The sequence below is a fragment of the Phycomyces blakesleeanus genome (genome assembly GCF_001638985.1).
Source record: "Phycomyces blakesleeanus NRRL 1555(-) unplaced genomic scaffold PHYBLscaffold_13, whole genome shotgun sequence".
Lineage (NCBI taxonomy): Eukaryota > Fungi > Mucoromycota > Mucoromycetes > Mucorales > Phycomycetaceae > Phycomyces > Phycomyces blakesleeanus.
In genome coordinates this window covers 462,204-482,126 of record NW_017265146.1, presented here as the reverse complement: position 1 = coordinate 482,126, position 19,923 = coordinate 462,204, and the positions used below count along the sequence as shown (strand labels likewise).

The following is a 19,923-nucleotide window of genomic DNA, read 5'->3' as shown; positions in this document are numbered from 1 at the left end:
TCTCAACTTACTCTGGTGAGCCGACCGCCCAATTTATTTTACTGATTATAGTAGTTACTGAAATTGAAAAGACAGGCACATAAAGCTGGTTGCTCAGAACATTTGCGTTTTACTAGAATGCCCCAAAAGTAGACTTTTATCTTTCTATCTATATACAAACATGAATAACAACAATAGCAGTCAACTCATCGAATACAAAAAAAAGACGTATTATATTACGGAGTTTGGTAAAAAAGCAACTTTGACTCTATTAGAAATGCCTAAAAGATAAGAGCAAGATGCAGATGCTGCAGATTATGTAGATAATTAAGTACTTGAAAACTTTTAAAAAAAATTGGATAAAGGCTCGTCAGCTTAAAGAACCTCGTTGATAAAGATGTCTATAAAAGGAGCGAGATTTAGTGCATCCTTTGTCTCTGTGCTAGGGATGCCCTTGAATTTGTTACTCGTTTTTAGAAAGAAAATTGTGTAAAATGAAAATAAAAACTGGTCGACAGCCGAGAAAAACCCGCCGACCGCCGAGAAAAATCTGGCGACCGCAACAAGGTGAACGTCAAACAAATGATTAAGCAAAACACTTGCCACATTGAACGGCCGAGATAAAATTTACTTGTTAAATAAACCACTTTTGAGATCTTGTTTCTTTTGCAACTATTATATTCACAATGCCTCACATCACACACTGTATATTTGATATGGTAATATAGACAGCATTATACACATATAAATATATATATTTAACAATTATATTTTAGGACGGTCTTTTGCTAGACACTGAACGTGTCTATAGTGAAGTAACCCAGATTGTACTTGACAAATATGCTAATGGTGCACGCTTCACATGGGATGTTAAGAGTACATTGATGGGGAGAACTAGCCTTGAGGTAATTTATAAGCCAAAATTCTCATGCTTGATAATACGCAACTCTGAACCCAACCGCTTATTATTTCAGTCTGCAGCCATGGTCATCAAGGCTTACACTCTACCAATGTCTGTCCATGAGTACCTCACAATCATCTCTCAGCTTCAGGAATCTTTGTTCCCACTTGTTAAGCCCTTGCCTGGTGTCGAGCGCTTGATTAGGCACCTTCATGCAAAGGGAGTCCCAATCGCTGTCGCTACTTCTTCTACAAGAGAGAAATATGAATTGAAGACATCTTTGCATAAAGAGCTTTTCGAATTATTTGACCACATTGTGTGTGGAGATGACAAGGGCATTGTAAATGGAAAACCTTCTCCAGAGTTATTTCTGGTAGCACAACAACGCCTTGGAAACCCACCAGCAGAGAACTGCTTAGTCTTTGAAGATGCAGTGAATGGTGTTGAGGCCGCTCTCAATGCAAAGATGCACGTAGGTCTAGTTTAAATAATTCTTTTCTTTCTTTTTCTCTTTTATTGGTCGTGTACTCTTGTACAGAAAATAGCATCTATAACATCAATACTATTTTACTTATTTAGGTTGTATGGATCCCTGACGCTAACATCTTAGCATTGGGTAAAGACAACGAAACCCATGGGGCAACAGTTGTATTGGATTCCATGGAGAAATTTGTACCAGAGGTAAATTATATATATGTGTGTGTGCGTGCGTGTGTGTGTGTTATATCCAAGAGCAAGGGTGCCTAATAAATGGATTTTCTTGCGTGATGGGAAATATTTGTAGCAATTTGGTCTTCCTCCCTACACAGAGTAACTCTTGAAGAGGTTTTCTGATCTTTGCGGTATAGCTTCAAACTGTATCTGGTTTTTACATTTTAAATATCATTTAGCTTAAAATAATATATGTATATATATCATAGAAAGTTTGCCTTTTTTTTTAGACCAATAGCTCATTACCACAATATAAACAAGAAGAAATATATTTTGTTTTAAACCATTAATGATTGGTTATATATCCTTGGATACAAACTAGATTTATACTAAATTCAAAACTGCTTTTATTTTTATTGTGAAAGAAAGATATAAAAACCATCTCGGCTTAGACCAAAGTCTATATCAAGTAAGGCGTTCTATATTCTGATATACTCGGGTTTCTCTTTTTTCTTGTGTGACTTTATTTTGGTTTTATTTGTATAAAAAAACATGAAGCATAGAGAACAGAAAACATAGAGAAGTAGGCATGTAAATATAATTACGTAAATAAGTAAAAAATAAAAGCATAAAGAATAGTATAAAATAATTAGCATAATTTACATAAATTTTGCCCACAAAGGAGAATGGTAACTGGTCAAAGATATGTATCTTCCTGAATCCAGCACTGGCATAGTTGAAAAGATGTTGTCAATGAGAGTATTCTGGCTTGTTGCTGATTGAATAGTGTTAGGGAGCGTAGTAGTCATATTTCTGTTATTCATAAATTGAAGTAACGTCGTTTTCTTGATCGATTCTTTCGTGAAATCAACATTAAAGTCACCAGCAATGGTTATATGCATATACGTATGACTAACAACAAATTCTAGTGCTTCCATCAAGGTATTTAGTTGGCATAGTGGGGATACATATATGCTGCAATATAAGTTGCTGCTTAATATAAATAATGATATGCTTGTTGATCCACCTGCTTCATCAATGAACATTCTGGAACTGGTTGTATAAACCAAAGAATCGTCGTTTGAGTTGTTCGTACTAGGTAAAAGAGAGCTACGAATATAGCAGCAAGAACCAGAAACTCGTGCATTGGTTGAATGGCTATCTATGCGAGATATCATGGTAAAGTTTGGAATATCATATTCTTCATTATTAGGCAGTGTCCAAGTTTCATTGCAAAGAATAATATCAGATGTTAAGTATACTTGATCGCTGGTTATCTGGTTTATATGTGCCCTCAATCTTTGCACGTTATGTGAAATTAGCTGTATATAATCACTTGTTTCTTCCTTTTGTAGTTGGCTAAATGATAATCCCAACTATATTGTCTGCTGTCTAATGAGCTCATTTTTCAATTGATTGTTTCGATCTTCTGCTATTGGTCTGGGCGGAACAAATCTGTTACCCTTGCATATTAACTTTAAACCTTCTGCAGAAGTAGCTCTAGAACATGCAACATATAGGAGTGATCGAGACATTCTGTGTGATCCATGGTCAAATACAACAACTGATTTATATGTGCCTCCCTGTGACTTGTGTACAGTGAGTGCTTCAGCTGGAACAATTGGGAATTGTGTACGGGTTAGATGTATCTGACTTTTGATATTTCTGCGAATTATGTTACAGTGTGGTTCTATCATTGTCAGATCGTCTGAAATCCCAAGACTACATCGAATTCTTTGTTGCTGTCTCCTCAACTGCTTCCCACTTCTTTCATCATCAAACCTAATCCACAATCTTAATGGCTTTCTTAAAACTGTAGAAGTAGATGTTTCAGAGGCAGTGCTGTCTGGTACAATATTTTGGCCATAATCAATCCTCTCCAAGATTCCAGTTGCACCATTGACAAGTCCATCTGCTGTATCTAGGTTTGCAGTCATCATATATTTTCCACTTATTTTTAGCAAAAGCGTTTTTATCAGACCCTGAACATCGGATTGCTTTGCATGATCATCGGCAGAATGTATGAGTCTTTGAATAGCAGTGCTATCCCTGCAATGTCCAGTTACTCGGTCAAAGGATTTGGAGATTGCACCTTCAGTATTCAAGCTGGTAAGTATGTGTTGGTTTGTTTGCTGAACGTATGCATTTGTGTTAAACAGATATATCGGCTTTTGGTTACTGCTTTCAGATAAATTGTTTTCTTGAGCTACAAGGCTTGAAGGTAATGTTCTTCTGCCAGTACTAATTTCCATTGCATCTTCAGGAGTTATTGAAGCCACTCGACTTTGGAGGATATGAATATCGCCTTCAGTCATTGACCCAATTGCCATGTTGTTTAAGGCTACTGCAAATGGAACATCGTCTCTTTGTCACATTATCTCCGTTAATTTATGAACTTTAAACAAATCCCAGATCTTGTACCCAAATAAGGATACAAATGGATTTGTATCTCTTGCATGGCTGGTGCTGTAAAGTAGTGTATCCCCAACTGGTGGAAGTTGTAGGAAGTCACCAAATACAATAACTGATTTTCCACCAAAAGGAACTGATCTATCAAAAATATCTCGAAGTCTTCGATCAACCCATCCAAATAGTGTCTCTCCTACCATACTGATTTCGTCAATAATAACCACTTTCAGGTCTGCAAGTGCAACACCCATTGAATGGGAGACGTCAGATGAGAGTGAGGAAAGACCTTCCATCTTCCTGTCACACAATGTGGAAGAGAAGGCATTGTGCAAAGTTTGAGCAGATATGTTGAAAGCAGCCTTTCCCGTTGGAGCACAAAGAAGTACGGATGGTGTGCTCATATCTCTTTCTCTTGTTTTGTCAAACTCACGGACAAGACTTTGATAAAGTGCTTTTATCAATAGACTTTTTCCAGTGCCGGCTCCTCCCGTTACAAAATGATAAAACGGTGTATGTTGTTGATCAGATATAGAGCTGTTGCTGTTACGAATATGATCAGTAACATGGTACAAGTATTGTCTCTGCTGCAAGTTCAGCATTGATAAAAGCTCTTGATATTCAGTATTATTTAACCACTTTGGAATATTGATTTTTTCAAGGTAGGTTAATCGATTGTTCTGTGATACTCTCCTTCATTGTCATCAATATCTAGCGTGTAACGTCTGAAATCGTTTTCAGCAATAGGTGGGGCTAGGGTATCTGTGTTTCTAATGGGTTCATCTTCTCTTTCTGTATCCATGTTACTACGTTAAAGTGAAGCCATTTCAAAATAACCTTCTAGTACATCATCGTTAACCTGACAAAATTCTTTTTTTGCTAGCAGAATAGTCTCAGAATTCTCTAGAAAAACTTCCTCGCAGTTGATACTTAAAAGGTCTTCTTCTTCATTTCTCCAACTTTTGAACAGCATCAATAAGCAACGAAAGTACTCGTCAGCATCTTGATCAATATTAAACTTGTAGTAACGTAGGACACGCGGCTTAGTTCTTTTTCTAATGTAGCCTTGGTTTTCCAAAAGACAATACACTTGGCCTGGCTCTCCATAAAGCGTGTTTTCGTTATTATTCTGTTGAATATGGTCTTCTTGGTCTTCTATGGGCTCATAATAAGTATCATCATTTATGTCATTATGATCGATATAATTAGTTGCAGTATTTCTTGATGGTTGCTTTTTTGAAAACTCAAAATAAGCAGCAAACTGTGCCAAGGTCAAATTCTCCAAATCTTGGGGCCTACAAATGTAATGCTCAATTAATCCTGGTTCAAAGCAGCTGGTAGAATCGGGATCCATTGCTACAAGTTCAGATTGCTTCTTTAATATGTGAAGTCGGTTTTCTGGTCTGCTTGTTGGTATAAATACTGTAGCTGTGCTCGCTTCTGACATTCGAATTCGTAGTAAGTTGTATGCTGCTTCTTGAGTAGATATCTCACTAGCATTGTAATAGGTCGCAGCAAGTGACCTCATCATATTAAAAGGTGTCGAGCTACTGTCATCTTTGTGCTTATTGTAAATTTCTTCAAGTGTCTTACTTAAGCCTCTATCAGCCTTGCTTATATAGTCAACTACATATGCGCAGCAAGCATATGAATCGAGAATGAATTGAATATCCATATTTGATCTGAACATACTGAAAATTTTTTCGTTATAATTATTTATCATGACTTCGTTCGGTTGTCGTTTTATCATGATTTTGTTCATTTTAAGAGTATTGCGGATAGACAGTACGTATTCATCAATAGATGTGATATCAACAGCTATTAAGAAACCATCAAAACCCATGGCTGACGTTTGAAGAGCTTCATAATATTCTTGGAGATATCCTTTGATGCGAGTCATATTTTGCTTTAATTTGGTAATCGTAGTTTCTGATAGACCTTCGTTTTCAGTTATTGGGCATAATATCCGAGTTCTGTCCATAGGATAAAATGGAATATTAAATCTGCAAATTGTAATATTGTTTCTTTTTCTTTGGCAAGTAGATGTGTGCATATGACATTGCCTTTTCAGCAATTCTTTCCAGGTGTCCTCGTTACAGCGATATTCCTGTTGATGATGCGGTATTTCACCCCATTGTCTCTTACAAGTAATCATACTATCAACAAATTCACAGATTTTTCTTTTCATATCCTCATGAACAGATTCATCTGTCCGTTGGTCAGGTTCGTACTTTGGAGCGCCCTCAAGCCATACAAGCATATGAACATGAGGCGAGCCTCTATGCTGGAATTCTATTCGGAAGTAATATTCATTAATGGAATGATTTCCAAAAGGCCCATATGGTGCTTTCCATGTTTTCTTCAGCTGTCTAAATCGATAGTCAAAGTATCGTGCACATGTTATTGGGTCTTGCTGAATCAGTTTGGCTTTTTCATCATATGTCATTTGCTCCGCCTGTTCTTCTGTAATAGCAACTCCATCAGTTACAAGTTTTAAAAAGCATAATAGCTCAGGCCAACTTGCTTCTGCTGCAGATAGAGTTACAAAAATTGTTGGGATACCAAATTGTCTAACCATTGCCAAAGGATTTTTCTTCTCGTTTTTCCAATATTCTGCAGTAGAACGGATACCACTAAATGTCTTATAAGCCTGGTCTTTACTGAGTAATCCATCAATACTGTCATTATTTAAGAAGTCGGATGCAACGTATGGTACATTGTTGGAGAGTTTTGTTTTCTTCCGGAGAACTGTATTTAGGTTATTGTACATTCTGACTATTTGATTTTTTCTGTCCATATACAGTATATACTCTACTCTTTGTGCTGCTCTACGATCGAATCTCCTTGCAATGGACTTTGTCAGGAAAGAGTAAGTCAGAGTATCAGTAGATAATCGCTGGCCACAGAAGATTTGAGGAAAAGCCAAAAAGTCGCTGTCTTTATCAGTCAAAATAGACAAAGGGATTCTTTCATCTCCAGGCGAAAGTCTGAGAGCTTCGTGATCTGAAACTATAGCCGTTTCCTGCTCACTAGAGTTTATTGATTCGTGTCCGGTACTACTTTCTTCATTTCCTTCAAAGTCTTCAACCCTATCAACCTCTTCTACGTTTTCAGTATCATTATTGGCAACCTCTTGTACCCAATTATCACTCAAGGAGATATTATACTCTTGATGGAGTGTTGTTGACTGTAGAAATAGTGCTGCTCTCCAAACTTTAGCGGGACTTATATTTCCTCTGATATAGTCTTTGATATAACGCATCCTACGAGCTAAACTCAAGTGAATTGTATTTGAGTCGTCAAGATTACGAGGAAGTAATGAAACCGTTGTATCAACATTAACAGGTACGTTGATAATACCGCCTTTACTTCTATACTGCCCAGTTAGTCCTTTGTGTGTCCATATAGACTGGAAAACGTGTCGAGGTGCAACAAGTCTTTCTTCTAATCTTGTCAGGTCGTCTAGACAAACGACATGATCAGGAAAGTGGAGACCATTAGAGAGAGCAAGAGTTGGAAGTGTTTTTTTCGTAAGTGATGTTTTACAGGTAGGACATAGTGGAATATTGTCTATAATATCTTCACCAACGAAAGTGCTTGGTATCTTATGATTGTCAATTGCCCAAAAGGTTTTCTCAACAATATCTTCTAAACAACCCCAATTGCCTGTAAGAGCGTTTCTTTTTACTGAAGATATATCTTTTTGAAAGAAAAGGCCTCCACAATATCCGCATACGCATGTAGGACCCTCTCTGATTGTTGATTCATACTTTCTTTGTATACTACTCCAATTATTTGTGCCAACGTCATTCAGTCTACGCCTTCTTACTACTCGCTCATTCTCTTCAATAGCTCTACTTTGTCTACTACGCCTATACTCGCGCATATATTCTGCTCGAGAATTATGGCTCTCCTCTTCTGTCTCTGCCGCTTCTGTCTCCACTACTTCTGCTTGAATTACTTGTGCTCTCACTACTTCTGCCTGAACTACTTCTATTTCAGCTGTAAGTCGGCATCTGTGTCGATACTCCCGCATATACTCTGCACGAGAATTACTAATATTCTCTGCTTCTACTGTCTCAACTACTTCTATTTCAGTTATTTGTTGGCGCCTGCGTCGATATTCTCGCATATATTCTGCACGAGAAGTATTAATATTCTCTGCTTCTACTGTTGCTATCACTTCCATTTCTGCAGTTCGCAGGCGATTCCGCCGATACTCTCGCATGTACTCTGCTTGAGACATTGAATTCCGTTGTTGTGTTTCTGTTTCTGATGTTTCCACTTGCAATGATTGCCGACGATTACGCTGGTATTCTCTCATGTATCTTCGTCTTCTTTCAGCCCTTTCTTCAGGGGTAACAGTGTGTCTAGGCATTTTGTACTTTATAATAATATAATATAAGAGTAAAAGTAAGAGTAAGAAGAAAGTATAATATGCTTAGTAAGCTATAAAGAAGAATCAAAAGCGTCACGTGGTTAAAGTGTTTACATTTTTACTAGTAAAATTCTTACAAACTTTCACTGCTTAAAATTGTAACAAACTCCGCATACAAAATTGTTACAAAATCATTGTTTACATTGTTACGGATTTCCCCTTTTTCTTAGGTTTTCTAACTCCGTAAACTCCATATAGAACGCCAAAAATGGGCGTAAAATGGACAGCAAGCTGCGTATATGTATACAATAAGTAAATAAGTAAATAAATAAAGACTGGGAGTAAATACGAAATTAAGATTAAGATCCAAAGTGATTGCATTCGTTGAAAACAAATACAGATACAATCATAGACATAGCTGCGAGTATTATACAGTTAGTAAGCCCTGATTTTCGCATAGAACACGTAAAGACCACTTACCAATCAACATATCCCAACGATCAGTAACAAATGTCACAAAGTTTACTTCCTTCCTTTCTTCTGCTTCGTCAACAGAGTAAGAGTTGACCATACCGTTGTTAAGACCAACAACTACATAGCAAATAATATTAGACCACACCACCAGGGGATTTAGTGCTTATAAATTTACATATGTAGTTTCCGGTAGCTCCGTTATCACTGTTTGTATTGTTTATAAATCCAACTGTGCTTATCTTTTTTTTTTGAAAAATAAAATAAAATAAAAATGATAATATAAGAATCCGGTATTAGAAAGAGGGAAGATTAATAAAAAAAGAAAAATAAATAAAGGCAACATTAAATCGATTTAATATTGTTCCACCTTACCGAGTATCCACGAGCCCTTTCATTTGGGGTAATAACCATTCGTAGGGACCATTCATCCAAAAACCTATCAGACGATTCTTTTGTACCTGATGTAGAAATCCCATCCTGACTGACTACTTTCGGTCCACCCTCAAGTACAGTATCTTCCTCATGGATGGATAGAACCTGCTTTTTAGAGGTGTCGTGCAAATCAGCATCGCCACGCTTATAAATATAAATATTTTCATGTTCTGTCCATAGTGCCAATATATTTCCGCGATCGTTGAGGCTAAATCCTGTGATTTGTATATCGTAAACATTTGTGCTCAGTTTGGTTTTTGACCAATAATAGTATTCAGGAAGGTAGGTGCCTTCATCATTCTTATACAAATGTTTGCGTTCCTTTTTGTCTTTCTCTAGCAAGTCAATACGATCAGTGTAGTCAATGATCAAAAACTCTGACCCAACGAGTGGAAATACAACCGTCTTGGCATCACTAGAGCGAGCTATAAAGTACAGAATTTTAGAGAGAGAGAATGAGATATATAAATATTATTAGTCCTGATTATATCGTACCAAAACACAGCTTTGGAAAATCGGTTTTTAACCTTTCATGCTGTGAAATCTTGGCTACTTCCACAAATCCAATATATTCCGAGGTATCATCGACATAGTTATCATACTATCCATGCATTTTTCTTCTTATTAATAATCTTTGCTATTTAGTTTCGTTTTATTTCTTTAAAAAAAATAACACATTCTTACTGTCAAATTGGCCATATCTCTCCAATTCCACTTGTGCTCAGGAACACTTCCCCGCAACTCTGATAATTGGGTAATTGTTTTTTGATCATCAACAATTGTAATATTTTCATAAAGCGAATTTGTTGTCTGGTGAAAATCCATGGTAAATACTCTATATGTTTCTGGACTATATATTTTTCCAGTATAAGATAGATGTAGAAACTATCGGATTTAGAAATGTTTTGATATTTGTATATACTTGCTCAGGAGAATAGAGTTTTGTCAAGATGAGTTTGTGACTTTCAAGTTGTCCGGGTTGATACCATCCTACAATATCTTATTAACATACCATCACCTTAACTTTCCTCACATTATCACACACTCACTTCCAAAGGGATCACCGCGTTTACTGTCCCTTAACTTAACAATCTCGCTATCGGCAGAATGTGGTTTTGACGTAATATTTGCTGGAAATGAAACAACACGGAACCGGTAATTGTCTGGATCACTAAGTATGTCCAACCAAAAGGACGAGAAATTAAGGGAATTTAATGATCCACACCACAATCACAATTAAAAACATAGACTCTACAAACTCTATATTTACTTACCGAGAAAATAAGATACTGTGATGTTCTAAAGAAAATGCATTGACCCACGTGTTCCCCGGTAGCAGTATATCTTTGTATTCAAAGGTTGGTATATGTGTAGCTGTCAGTTTGGGTAAATAGTATACCCTCACAAAATGCTGAGCTTCTTCATCCTCAAGAGCATGATATAATACTGCAAATACAAGTTCATTCGCTTCATCAGCAATCTCGCTAGGAGGTACGACCGATATACTGGATATTGGACCACGCAGTTGGTGCTTAAATGTTTCTACCCAACCTTTAAACACACATACACGCATATATATAGTTACTCTGAATGAACGAAAAAGGTTCAGCTTATATAAGTATATACAAACCTTGCTCCAAAACATCTTCTTTTCCTAATAGTTCACCAAGCGGTCGTCGAACCTGCTTTAAATGACCTTTATGTATTTATATATATATATATATATATAAATGCCATTAATACGATCTTCTTAAAGTAGATCTACTCTTGTAGAATAGATTGATGAGCATCTTAAAGATTTACCAATTACTCCGGTCTTCATTCTACCCGTGCCATGTTTCATTCCTCGACTAGTTTGAAGAGATGCCTCAAACCAAATAGATGTCTGGTACATATACCCATTTGCCACCGTAAGAACAGTTTCGTCTACCAAATATCGCGTTTTCGGCTGTTCTGATATCAAAATCTTTGCTGGATGTGGATATGGAGTGTCTTGTAATAAACTAGCAAGGTAAATTGTGGCTATTCCCGCCACCAGGAGAAGGAATGGACGCCATTGCATGCTGGAGAAGGACAAAGGGGAAAAGAGGAAGAAGAATAAAAGGATGGCGGGATGTTAAATATAAAGTTCTTTAACAAATAAGCATGTTAAAACATATTTTGTGTGTGTGTATGTGTGTGTGTTTGTTGTTTATTGGTAAGACCTTACCCCCTCCACGTACACATATAAGATAACCATACTGAGGAAGCGCAAGGTAGATATGATTTTAGAGGGCTTAAATAACCCGACTCGTATACTTACAGAAAAGAAAAGAAAGAAAGAAAAAAGAAAGGGATAAGTAATAGCTTTGTATAGCTAGCACACATTATTTTTGTGTTAACTTTAAAGTATAAACTTTGATCCACACACATATAGTTATTAAGTATTTGAGAGTGGCGTTGTCATTTACATTTATTCAAACAATCTTTTAGGTGTGTATTTAGGTCTCTTACAGTCATGATCGACTATTACAATTAAAATATAACTATGCAACAGACTATCTGTGGATATCATCCTAGAACCAATAGCATATTGTTACTATTCCCAATAGTTAATATATATATTCTCTCTTGGCATTATATTTATTATTAATATTAATTTATTTGTTACAGCTCAAAATCGGCCATTGTCTCACCTATTGCGAAATGTATTTCTAGATGAAAACCATTGGTTTTTTTTATTTGTTTGTAAGAAGTATTCTATTAAGCTTGGGACGTCTGGTGACACTCGAAAGAAAGTAATAAAAAGAGTGATCACAGCATTTGTTTTAAAGGGTTTCTAGCTTTTTCAATGCTTTTTTTTTGGAGAGCGTGCTTAGAAGGCAGGGACAATAATATTAGCTGAGAGGGGCAAATCAAGACGAGTAGTCAAGTTGACTACCCCATTATAAAAGTCGCGAAGAAGGTTGATGGCAGCGACGATTAAGTTCAGAGGAGAGACAAGATCCTGCCATCCAGAAGGTTTCATACTTGGAAATACAAGGGAGAAGCGGGGAGAAATAGAAGGAATTGAGACTTGAGGCAAGCCGGACATCCAGCACGGAACAAAACCAGGTGGAGACTGAGGAGACCGGACAAGATGTTGAAGACAGCGAAGTGGTAGAGTGTCCTGTTGTGTCTCAGGATCGATGATACCAAGTCAACCTTACAGACGGGGAGGCAAAAAGTATCTGAAAAAACCAAAGGGAAGGTACCGCATTGAAGAAAGCCACCCATGATGAACCAGGTCTTCTGATAGAAGCACATAGGCAGAGAGACCTACGCAAACCATTCCAAAGCTGAGAGAGTATGAGAGATGTTAAAACTGTGGCTTTACCCCAAAAGGATAGAGAGCGGGAGGAGTGGAAGTTGGACCTGTCTTCAATTCTTTGGAGAAGAGAGGAGCAGAACGAGTTCCGCTGAGCCTTAGAGTAAATCATCGGAAAGCTGAGATAACGGAGAGGTAGGGACGAGGTGCGGTCATGCCAACTGGTAATGTTATGACCACGGAGAGTGGAGGAGCAGTCAGGAAGAGGACTGCCAGAGAGCGAGAAAGCTTGTGTTTTGTGGAGGTTGATACGCGCATTGAACGCAGCGGAATAGGCGGTGAGATGCGTGTGGAGTCGGGCAAGGTGAGCAGGATCAGGGAGAAATACCGGAAGATTGTCGGCATAAGCTAGAAGTTTAATAGGATGCAGAATAGCCACAGTATCAAGGACAGAAGACAGAAAACCGAGGAAGGATGGGTCACCTATAACTCGTCGCAATAAATGTTCAAAAGCCAAATTGAACAAGATGGGAGAGAGAGGGTCGACTTGGAGGAGACCACGCAATTATGTGAGAGGGCGAGAGAGGAAACCATTAACGTTAACGTTGACCTGAATATGTGTAGAGAAAAGCAATTTTGTGATACAAGTTATTGTAGACGGAGGAAAGCGAAAGCAATTGAGAGCTCGGCGCAAGTAGTCTGGGTGGACTCAGTCATACGCCTTCTCCTGATTAAGAAAAAGACCCAGACCAGTCGAGCTTTCCCGGAGAGCCTGAGCCATGACCATCCGGGCGAGCATTCAATTATCAGCAATAAATCGTCCTTGAACAAAGCCACTTTGGTAGGGGGTGACAAGAGCAGTAGCGGCAGGGATCAAACAATAGTTAAGAAAACGAGTGAAGACCTTAGCATCAATGTTAATAAGTCTAATGGGCCGTCAATTTCGAAGAGATGTAAGGTTACCCCTTTTTTGGGATAAGACACCATCCGACAAAGCTTCATTGTACACACGCGAGACAAGAGTGGAGAATTCAGGGTGGTCAAGTATGACTTGAATAATTTCATATGGCAATCCATCAGGGCCAAGGCTACTAGAATTGGAAGATTTAGCAGCATATTGTCAACACAAAAGACATTTGACAGGACAAAATCGCTTTGCGTTTATAAAGCACAACTTCTAAAACTAAAGGTTATTTTATCAGTAAAATTCAACCTTTGTTTTAAATACCGAAAGTAGTTCAGAATATGACCTTTTTACTCTACAAACCTTTATCCTTCTTTTTTTCTTTCATCTGCATACCTTCATATCTAACCATATGCTTTCCCCCGAAGTCGAGCGTTGCGCAAAGCAAATATACACTCACCTTTCACAACGTGAGCGTATCGCTAATTTAACTGAGCCATTAGAGAGTCTCCCAGAAGAGATTCAGAAAATGAATCAGCTACATTCATTAAAGCCTGACACATTAAACATTGTTGCCCGCCACTTTTTACAATGGAAACCCAAAGATACACAAAAATCAATCAAGGATCTTATTTCACGATTAGACAGTGTAATTAGTGGTCTAAGACGTGAGTTGACTTTAATTACTTCTTTTTCTTATAGAAAGAAATGGTCTCTATATTTATCAAAATAGAAGACCAGTGGAATATTCATAACTGTATTTTTGGACTTTGTTTACTTTCTATTTCTAATGCATAAAATTTCTTTTAGTCAATGACACATTACCGTCACTTACTTTACAACCTAATGCCGTTCATGTTCCACAACCACTAGAAGTAACAACGTCTTCACTATCCAATACTAAAAGTATATATTGTTCATCGCCTACCTCTGCACACACTATCCCAACAATAAATGGCTGTAATATTCTATGCAGCCCTGAGACAAATGTCTTAGCAAGCTTACCTTGGATTCTTAAGTTTGATATCGGCAGATTTCTTCTTCTTAAAAAGCTGACATTTAGCGATATACCCAATACTGTCATTGAAGAAATACTTAGCGTAGGCAAGAAAGAGCCACGTGAAGTCTTTTCGGTTATGATAAAATGGTACGAAACCCGAAAACTCACGCACCCAGACACTCTTAGTTACGCCAAAGTCGAGCAGTGCCCCGAAGTTGTATGGAATTGCACCGAGACATATGTTAAGAATAGAAGTGTTCGATACTTTGGTACCGTTTTTCTGTCTTCGAAAACCCCAGCCTTGACTCTTCGAGTTCCAAAAACAACAGCTTCTAACCGATTGTTTCGTAAATTTGGTGACGACCGATTTTTGGAATTCAAACTGTTAAAAAACTCGCGTCCAACAACAATCAAGGACTCCTTGAATTACTTTTTGACGCCATTACTATTTATGAATCGAGTATTCAGATTCTTATTTATCAAAGAGGATCGTCTTGTATTCTTCGCTACAGAAGGCGAGGGTCTCCAGCCTATTTCTATCCGTCAAGTCGTAAACTGGCACATTCCTTTAAAGGAAAATGCGGCCATGACAATAAGCAAATTTGCAAGTCGAATGTCGCTTGGGTATAGTAATAGTACATCCACTGTCGTTTTTCAGGCCGACATGATTAAGTATATTGATGATATACACGCACAAGCAGAAGGAGAAGAAGAGACAGTCATGACAGATGGCTGCGGTATAATTTCGTGCGCTGCAATGCGCAAAATCATGGGTTCTCAATATATTGAAGAACTCCCATGTGCTATTCAAGGTCGTATTGCCGGCGCAAAAGGTGTTTGGATTTTAACACCTGAAATTGAATTTGAATCTGGAGAATGGATTAAAATCCGTGCTTCTCAAAACAAGTTCAAGACATGTTTACCCCAGGCCGATATGGACTACCAAACAGACCCAATTCATTTTACTTTTGACCTTGTTAAAACCTCAATCTGTATATATCCTTCGAAACTGAATACCCAGTTTATTCAAGCAATTTCTGCTGGAGGAGTACCTAAAGACGCGTTCACTAAGATTCTGCACGAATATCTTCAAAAACTGGTTACAATTGTGCTTGAGAGCAAGAATATCAAAGTATTACGCGACTGGGTAATAAAAACTGGCGCTGTTATGAATGCACGGTGGGAAGTTGAGGCAGTAGAGCAAGATGTATGGAGAGATACATTGTCGGATACTTGGCTTACAGACTACGCTCCTACCGAGGATACACTTTCGCCCGATATTCTAACAGCAAGCAGCGGAAAAGCAAATTATTGGCGGTATAATGCTTACTCTGGTCTACCTGCTTCTCTTTACGATTCCGCTGTCCGTATGATTGACTCAGGATTTGACTTGACAAACCCCTTTTTGGCCAACAAAATTACAAACATATTTCGAGATACGATGCGCATGGTTATGTCCAAGTATAGAATTGAAGTGCAACAGTCGTGCACCTTGACTTGCGTACCAGACCCCACAGGAATGCTGGAAGAAGGAGAGATATTCTTCCAGCTGTCTCGAAGACGTGTAGACGAGAAATCTGCCATTAAATCAAGTATTGTCTTGGGTGATGTTCTGGTAACGCGTAACCCATGTGGTCTTAAAAGTGATGTGCAGAAAGTTACAGCTGTGGATTGTCCCGGGTTGCGTATGTATACCGATATTGTTATTTTCCCAGTCAAAGGTTTACGCTCATTAGCAAGCAAACTTAGTGGCGGTGATTACGATGGTGATATTGTACGTATAATGTTTTGTATTATTATTCGTATGATGTTAATTTATTACACAAACTTTTTGACATAGGTATTCTGTTGCTGGGATGAGCGACTTGTAAAGCCCTTCACAAACTCGCCTATATTACCTACACCAGAAAAAGCAAAGGCTGCATTTGAACAGAATATGAATACAATATCTCAAGTAGTTTTCAAGCATACTGAAGACACATTTCAAGAGAGAATGCTCCAGGAAAATTTTATCTCTGTGGCTATTCCTGATGGCATACTTGGGAAATACGACAATTGGCGTACAAATCTCGCAGAAGATACATCATTTGACAACGAAGACGTAAACTACCTGGCACACATGTGTGCTCGACTTGTAGACGCTTCAAAACAGGGCTTGACTATTAAGCCAAGTGTACTACAGAAAGATAGGTCCGATTTTCTTAAAATTCCACAATCAAGGTGGTTTTCCGATAAGGTGTCTCGACAACGGGAGAAAGATATACACACATCTGTAGAGGAAGTACAAGAATCGAATGTCTCGAACAGACCGTCGACAACAACCATGGACTTCTTACATGAAACTTTACTAGCTGAAGTAGAAAAATTTACCCGATACTCGGAAAGCGTTTTTCAGGAAAAAGATGTCAAACTTAAAGATTCGGCGCTGGAGAGACCTTGGTTAGAGGCTATGGCGATGGCGATTGATGATAAAGACGCCGAGCTTCAGGCCGATTTAAAAGCCATTCAATCGTGCGTCGATAAGAATATCCATACGTACACTTGTGATGCAAAACAGCTTTGGCTGCGCCGCCAACAAAAGTTCACTGCAAAACATGATCCTGGACGAAAGTCAGAAACATTTTACGAAGACGAGGATCAATTCAATACGGCCTTTGAATTGGAAGAGCATGCAGCTAAAGAATTTCATCATTTTCCAGATCCTGTTACCTTTGCATCCAGTGTATTTCACTACGATCTCGAAATCAATCACGGAATGATGATACAAAAGATTAAGGCTAGCTATGCTTATATTAAGACCATCCAAAGTGGTAAATTCTCCAAATACTGCTACGTGGTCGCATATGATGCTTTGCGTCGGATCAAGGCAGATTCGTGTGGTAATAATAGTAGGGGACTGTGTGAGAGCGTAGTTCCCAGTATATTTCAGGCGCTCAATGTGGACAAATATTGGATCTGATAAGTACAGGATGGCATAACGTCAAGACATGCTAGTGGATGAGAACGAAAGTCGCGAGGGAATCTATCTAAAATATAGAATTTAACATGGTTTTGCAAGCACAATAAAAAAGCAATTACTTCGTCCATTCAGTTAAGTGTACACTGTGACCTTGCCTAAACTGTCAGCTTACTCTATTACAGAATCACATGACTCCTTGTGGTCATGCATATTTGAACACCAATTCATCTAACGCAAGCACTTTACTCCCCCTTTCCCTCCGCTCGAAAACTACTAATATATTTTCTACTTTTACTATGGATTTGGATGGAAAATGGTTTGTGAATAGAGGAACAGGGCAGACTGTTCTTTTCCGTGGAGTTAATGTTGGTGGAGGTACAAAGCTACCTATTGGTATGCCTTCTCATGAGCGTAATGGATTTTGGGTCGATTATGACCGAAAGGTGACATTCGTTGGAAGACCATTTCCACTAAATGAAGCTGATGAACACCTTGATCGGCTTTCACAATGGGGATTTAATCTTCTGCGATTTGTTGTGACCTGGGAAGCTATTGAGCATCAAGGACCGTATGTAGCTATTAATTTCATATTATCTGCTGACTTACTCATTATTATGATACAACTGCCTATTTTTTTTTCTAGTGGTATATATGATCAAGATTATCTTGAGTATGTAGTAGAGGTGTTGAAAAAATGCAAGAACTATAAATTGAAAGTCTTTATTGATCCTCATCAGGATACTGTAAGCATCTTTTTGATGTACTATACACTTAATAATTTTCTATCGTTAGTGGTCTAGACAATGCGGAGGGTCTGGGCATCCCGGGTGGACCCACCCGCTTGTTGGATTGGATCCATCAAACTTTGGACCTACTGCAGCTGCAATCGTTCAGAATACTTATCCGACTCCAGAATCGTTCCCAAAAATGATTTGGAATACAAATTACCAAAGACTGGCAGCCGCTACCCTCTTCACACTTTTTTTTGCTGGAAAACATTATGCACCACTATGTATTGTCAATGGAGTAAATATACAAACCTACCTACAGAGCCATTATTTCAATGCGATAAAACAAGTTGCTTATCGTATTCACGATAACGATTTGGAAGATTCGGTTGTAATTGGTTACGATAGTATGAATGAACCCAATCAGGGCTATATCGATATTCCCGACATAACGAAACTTAGTGAAGACGATATTGCGTTCAAGATGGGGCCTATGCCAACTGCGTACGAAGGGATGCGACTGGCTTCTGGTATACCTACAGCGGTTCAGAACTGGGTTTTTGCCTGGAATGGACCCAGGAAAGATGGTACTATTATGCTGGATCCAGAAGGCAGAGAGGCGTGGCTAAGTGAAGAAGCGCTCCATGAAGCATGTGTTATATTTGATTGGAAAAGAGACCCCGCATGGACTTCTGGATGTATTTGGGACATACACGGTATTTGGGACAGGAAATCCGAGACTGTAATTCAGCCAGAATATTTCGCTAAAGGCCAATATCACAAGTATTGGATTGAATTTCTACAAAATTACACAGAGGCTATTCGAAGTATCCACACTGACGCCATTATATTTGTCCAACCTCCGGTTATTGAAGCACCGCCGCTTATACCCCGCTCTCTAGAGCGTCTAGCATATGCGCCGCACTGGTACGACGGTCTGACCTTGGTAAAGAAAAAATGGTGTAGTTACAACGTCGATGTTGTAAATCTTAATCGAGGAAAATATGGCACGGGCCCTCTAAGATTTTTACGTGCATTAAGAGTAGGCGAGAAAGCCATTCGACAGTGTTTTGTGGACCAGCTCCAAACAATCCAATCAGAGGGACAAGCTAATGTCGGTGATTACCCCTGTGTCATTGGAGAAATCGGCATTCCCTTCGATATGGAGCAAACTTCAAAATCTAGTGGACTTTTGGGTGGTATCTGGGGCTGGCTTAGCTCATTCTTCTTTGAAGTTCATTCCGACTCTTCAATCAGCACACCAAACTCTGATCAAAACAAGGCTATGGATGCGAACATGAATGCGATAGAAAGTAACCTACTCAACTGTGCCATTTGGCATTATATGCCAGATAACGATTCATTCTGGGGAGACTGTTGGAATGGTGAAGATTTGAGTATCTTGCAACTAGAGAGAGAAGATAGCTCAGATACTGTGGTAAACGAGAACGTGTGGCAGTCAGAGTACTCGTGTGAAGATGAGTCTAACTCTCGCCTAATGTCTCGCTCGCGCAACACACGGTCAATAATATCTCTCCATCGTCCTTATCCACAGAGAATTTCTGGTGTTCCAGTCAGCTTAAAAGTTGTATCCCCTACCTTTAACGAACGAGGCTCATGTACCTTTCGATACAAGGCCAGACCAGGAGAACAGAAAAGCCATGAGACAGAGTTGTATTTGCCAAGTAGCTATTACCCTCCCCTATCAGAGGATAAGAGCGGAACTGATGTGTGGATGTCACATGGATATTTTACGAAAACAGTTGTAAAGGAACGACATTGGATACTTACCTGGACAGTCGATACTAGCAATGACTCTGAAGCT

At 38.6% G+C, this 19,923-nt stretch overlaps 6 protein-coding genes across 6 annotated transcripts; 3 read left to right on the top strand and 3 right to left on the bottom strand.

The window, feature by feature from the left end:
• Positions 1 to 665: 665 nt before the first annotated feature.
• On the top strand, positions 666 to 1,694 carry PHYBLDRAFT_146578 (hypothetical protein; the record flags this gene model as incomplete). The annotated part of the gene is made up of 5 exons (XM_018431675.1): positions 666 to 698; positions 756 to 884; positions 954 to 1,352; positions 1,460 to 1,561; positions 1,665 to 1,694. 5 exons carry the CDS (start codon positions 666 to 668, stop codon positions 1,692 to 1,694), a joined length of 693 nt encoding a protein of 230 aa, XP_018290425.1.
• Positions 1,695 to 2,190: 496 nt separating this feature from the next.
• PHYBLDRAFT_169516 (hypothetical protein) lies at positions 2,191 to 8,315 on the bottom strand (the record flags this gene model as incomplete). Its single annotated transcript, XM_018436086.1, has 2 exons — positions 2,191 to 2,853; positions 7,767 to 8,315. 2 exons carry the CDS (start codon positions 8,313 to 8,315, stop codon positions 2,191 to 2,193), a joined length of 1,212 nt encoding a protein of 403 aa, XP_018290424.1.
• A 96-nt stretch (positions 8,316 to 8,411) lies between these two features.
• Positions 8,412 to 11,286, bottom strand: PHYBLDRAFT_187376 (hypothetical protein; the record flags this gene model as incomplete). The annotated part of the gene is made up of 10 exons (XM_018439374.1): positions 8,412 to 8,733; positions 8,796 to 8,906; positions 8,965 to 9,028; positions 9,162 to 9,646; positions 9,717 to 9,822; positions 9,906 to 10,071; positions 10,255 to 10,392; positions 10,496 to 10,772; positions 10,852 to 10,917; positions 11,025 to 11,286. The coding sequence occupies 10 exons, from the start codon at positions 11,281 to 11,283 to the stop codon at positions 8,675 to 8,677; spliced, it is 1,731 nt and encodes a 576-aa protein (XP_018290423.1). The 3' UTR covers positions 8,412 to 8,674.
• Positions 11,287 to 12,075: 789 nt separating this feature from the next.
• On the bottom strand, positions 12,076 to 13,623 carry PHYBLDRAFT_65574 (hypothetical protein; the record flags this gene model as incomplete). The annotated part of the gene is made up of 3 exons (XM_018441484.1): positions 12,076 to 12,369; positions 12,410 to 12,990; positions 13,515 to 13,623. The coding sequence occupies 3 exons, from the start codon at positions 13,621 to 13,623 to the stop codon at positions 12,076 to 12,078; spliced, it is 984 nt and encodes a 327-aa protein (XP_018290422.1).
• A 200-nt stretch (positions 13,624 to 13,823) lies between these two features.
• RdRP-1b (RNA-dependent RNA polymerase RdRP) lies at positions 13,824 to 17,370 on the top strand (the record flags this gene model as incomplete). Its single annotated transcript, XM_018441485.1, has 3 exons — positions 13,824 to 14,079; positions 14,222 to 16,185; positions 16,252 to 17,370. 3 exons carry the CDS (start codon positions 13,824 to 13,826, stop codon positions 17,368 to 17,370), a joined length of 3,339 nt encoding a protein of 1,112 aa, XP_018290421.1.
• A 302-nt stretch (positions 17,371 to 17,672) lies between these two features.
• PHYBLDRAFT_96999 (glycoside hydrolase family 5 protein) lies at positions 17,673 to 19,512 on the top strand (the record flags this gene model as incomplete). Its single annotated transcript, XM_018443992.1, has 4 exons — positions 17,673 to 17,938; positions 18,014 to 18,113; positions 18,163 to 19,282; positions 19,334 to 19,512. Coding segments are annotated over 4 exons (1,665 nt in total), but the record flags the coding sequence as incomplete, so codon positions are not given.
• Positions 19,513 to 19,923: the final 411 nt, after the last annotated feature.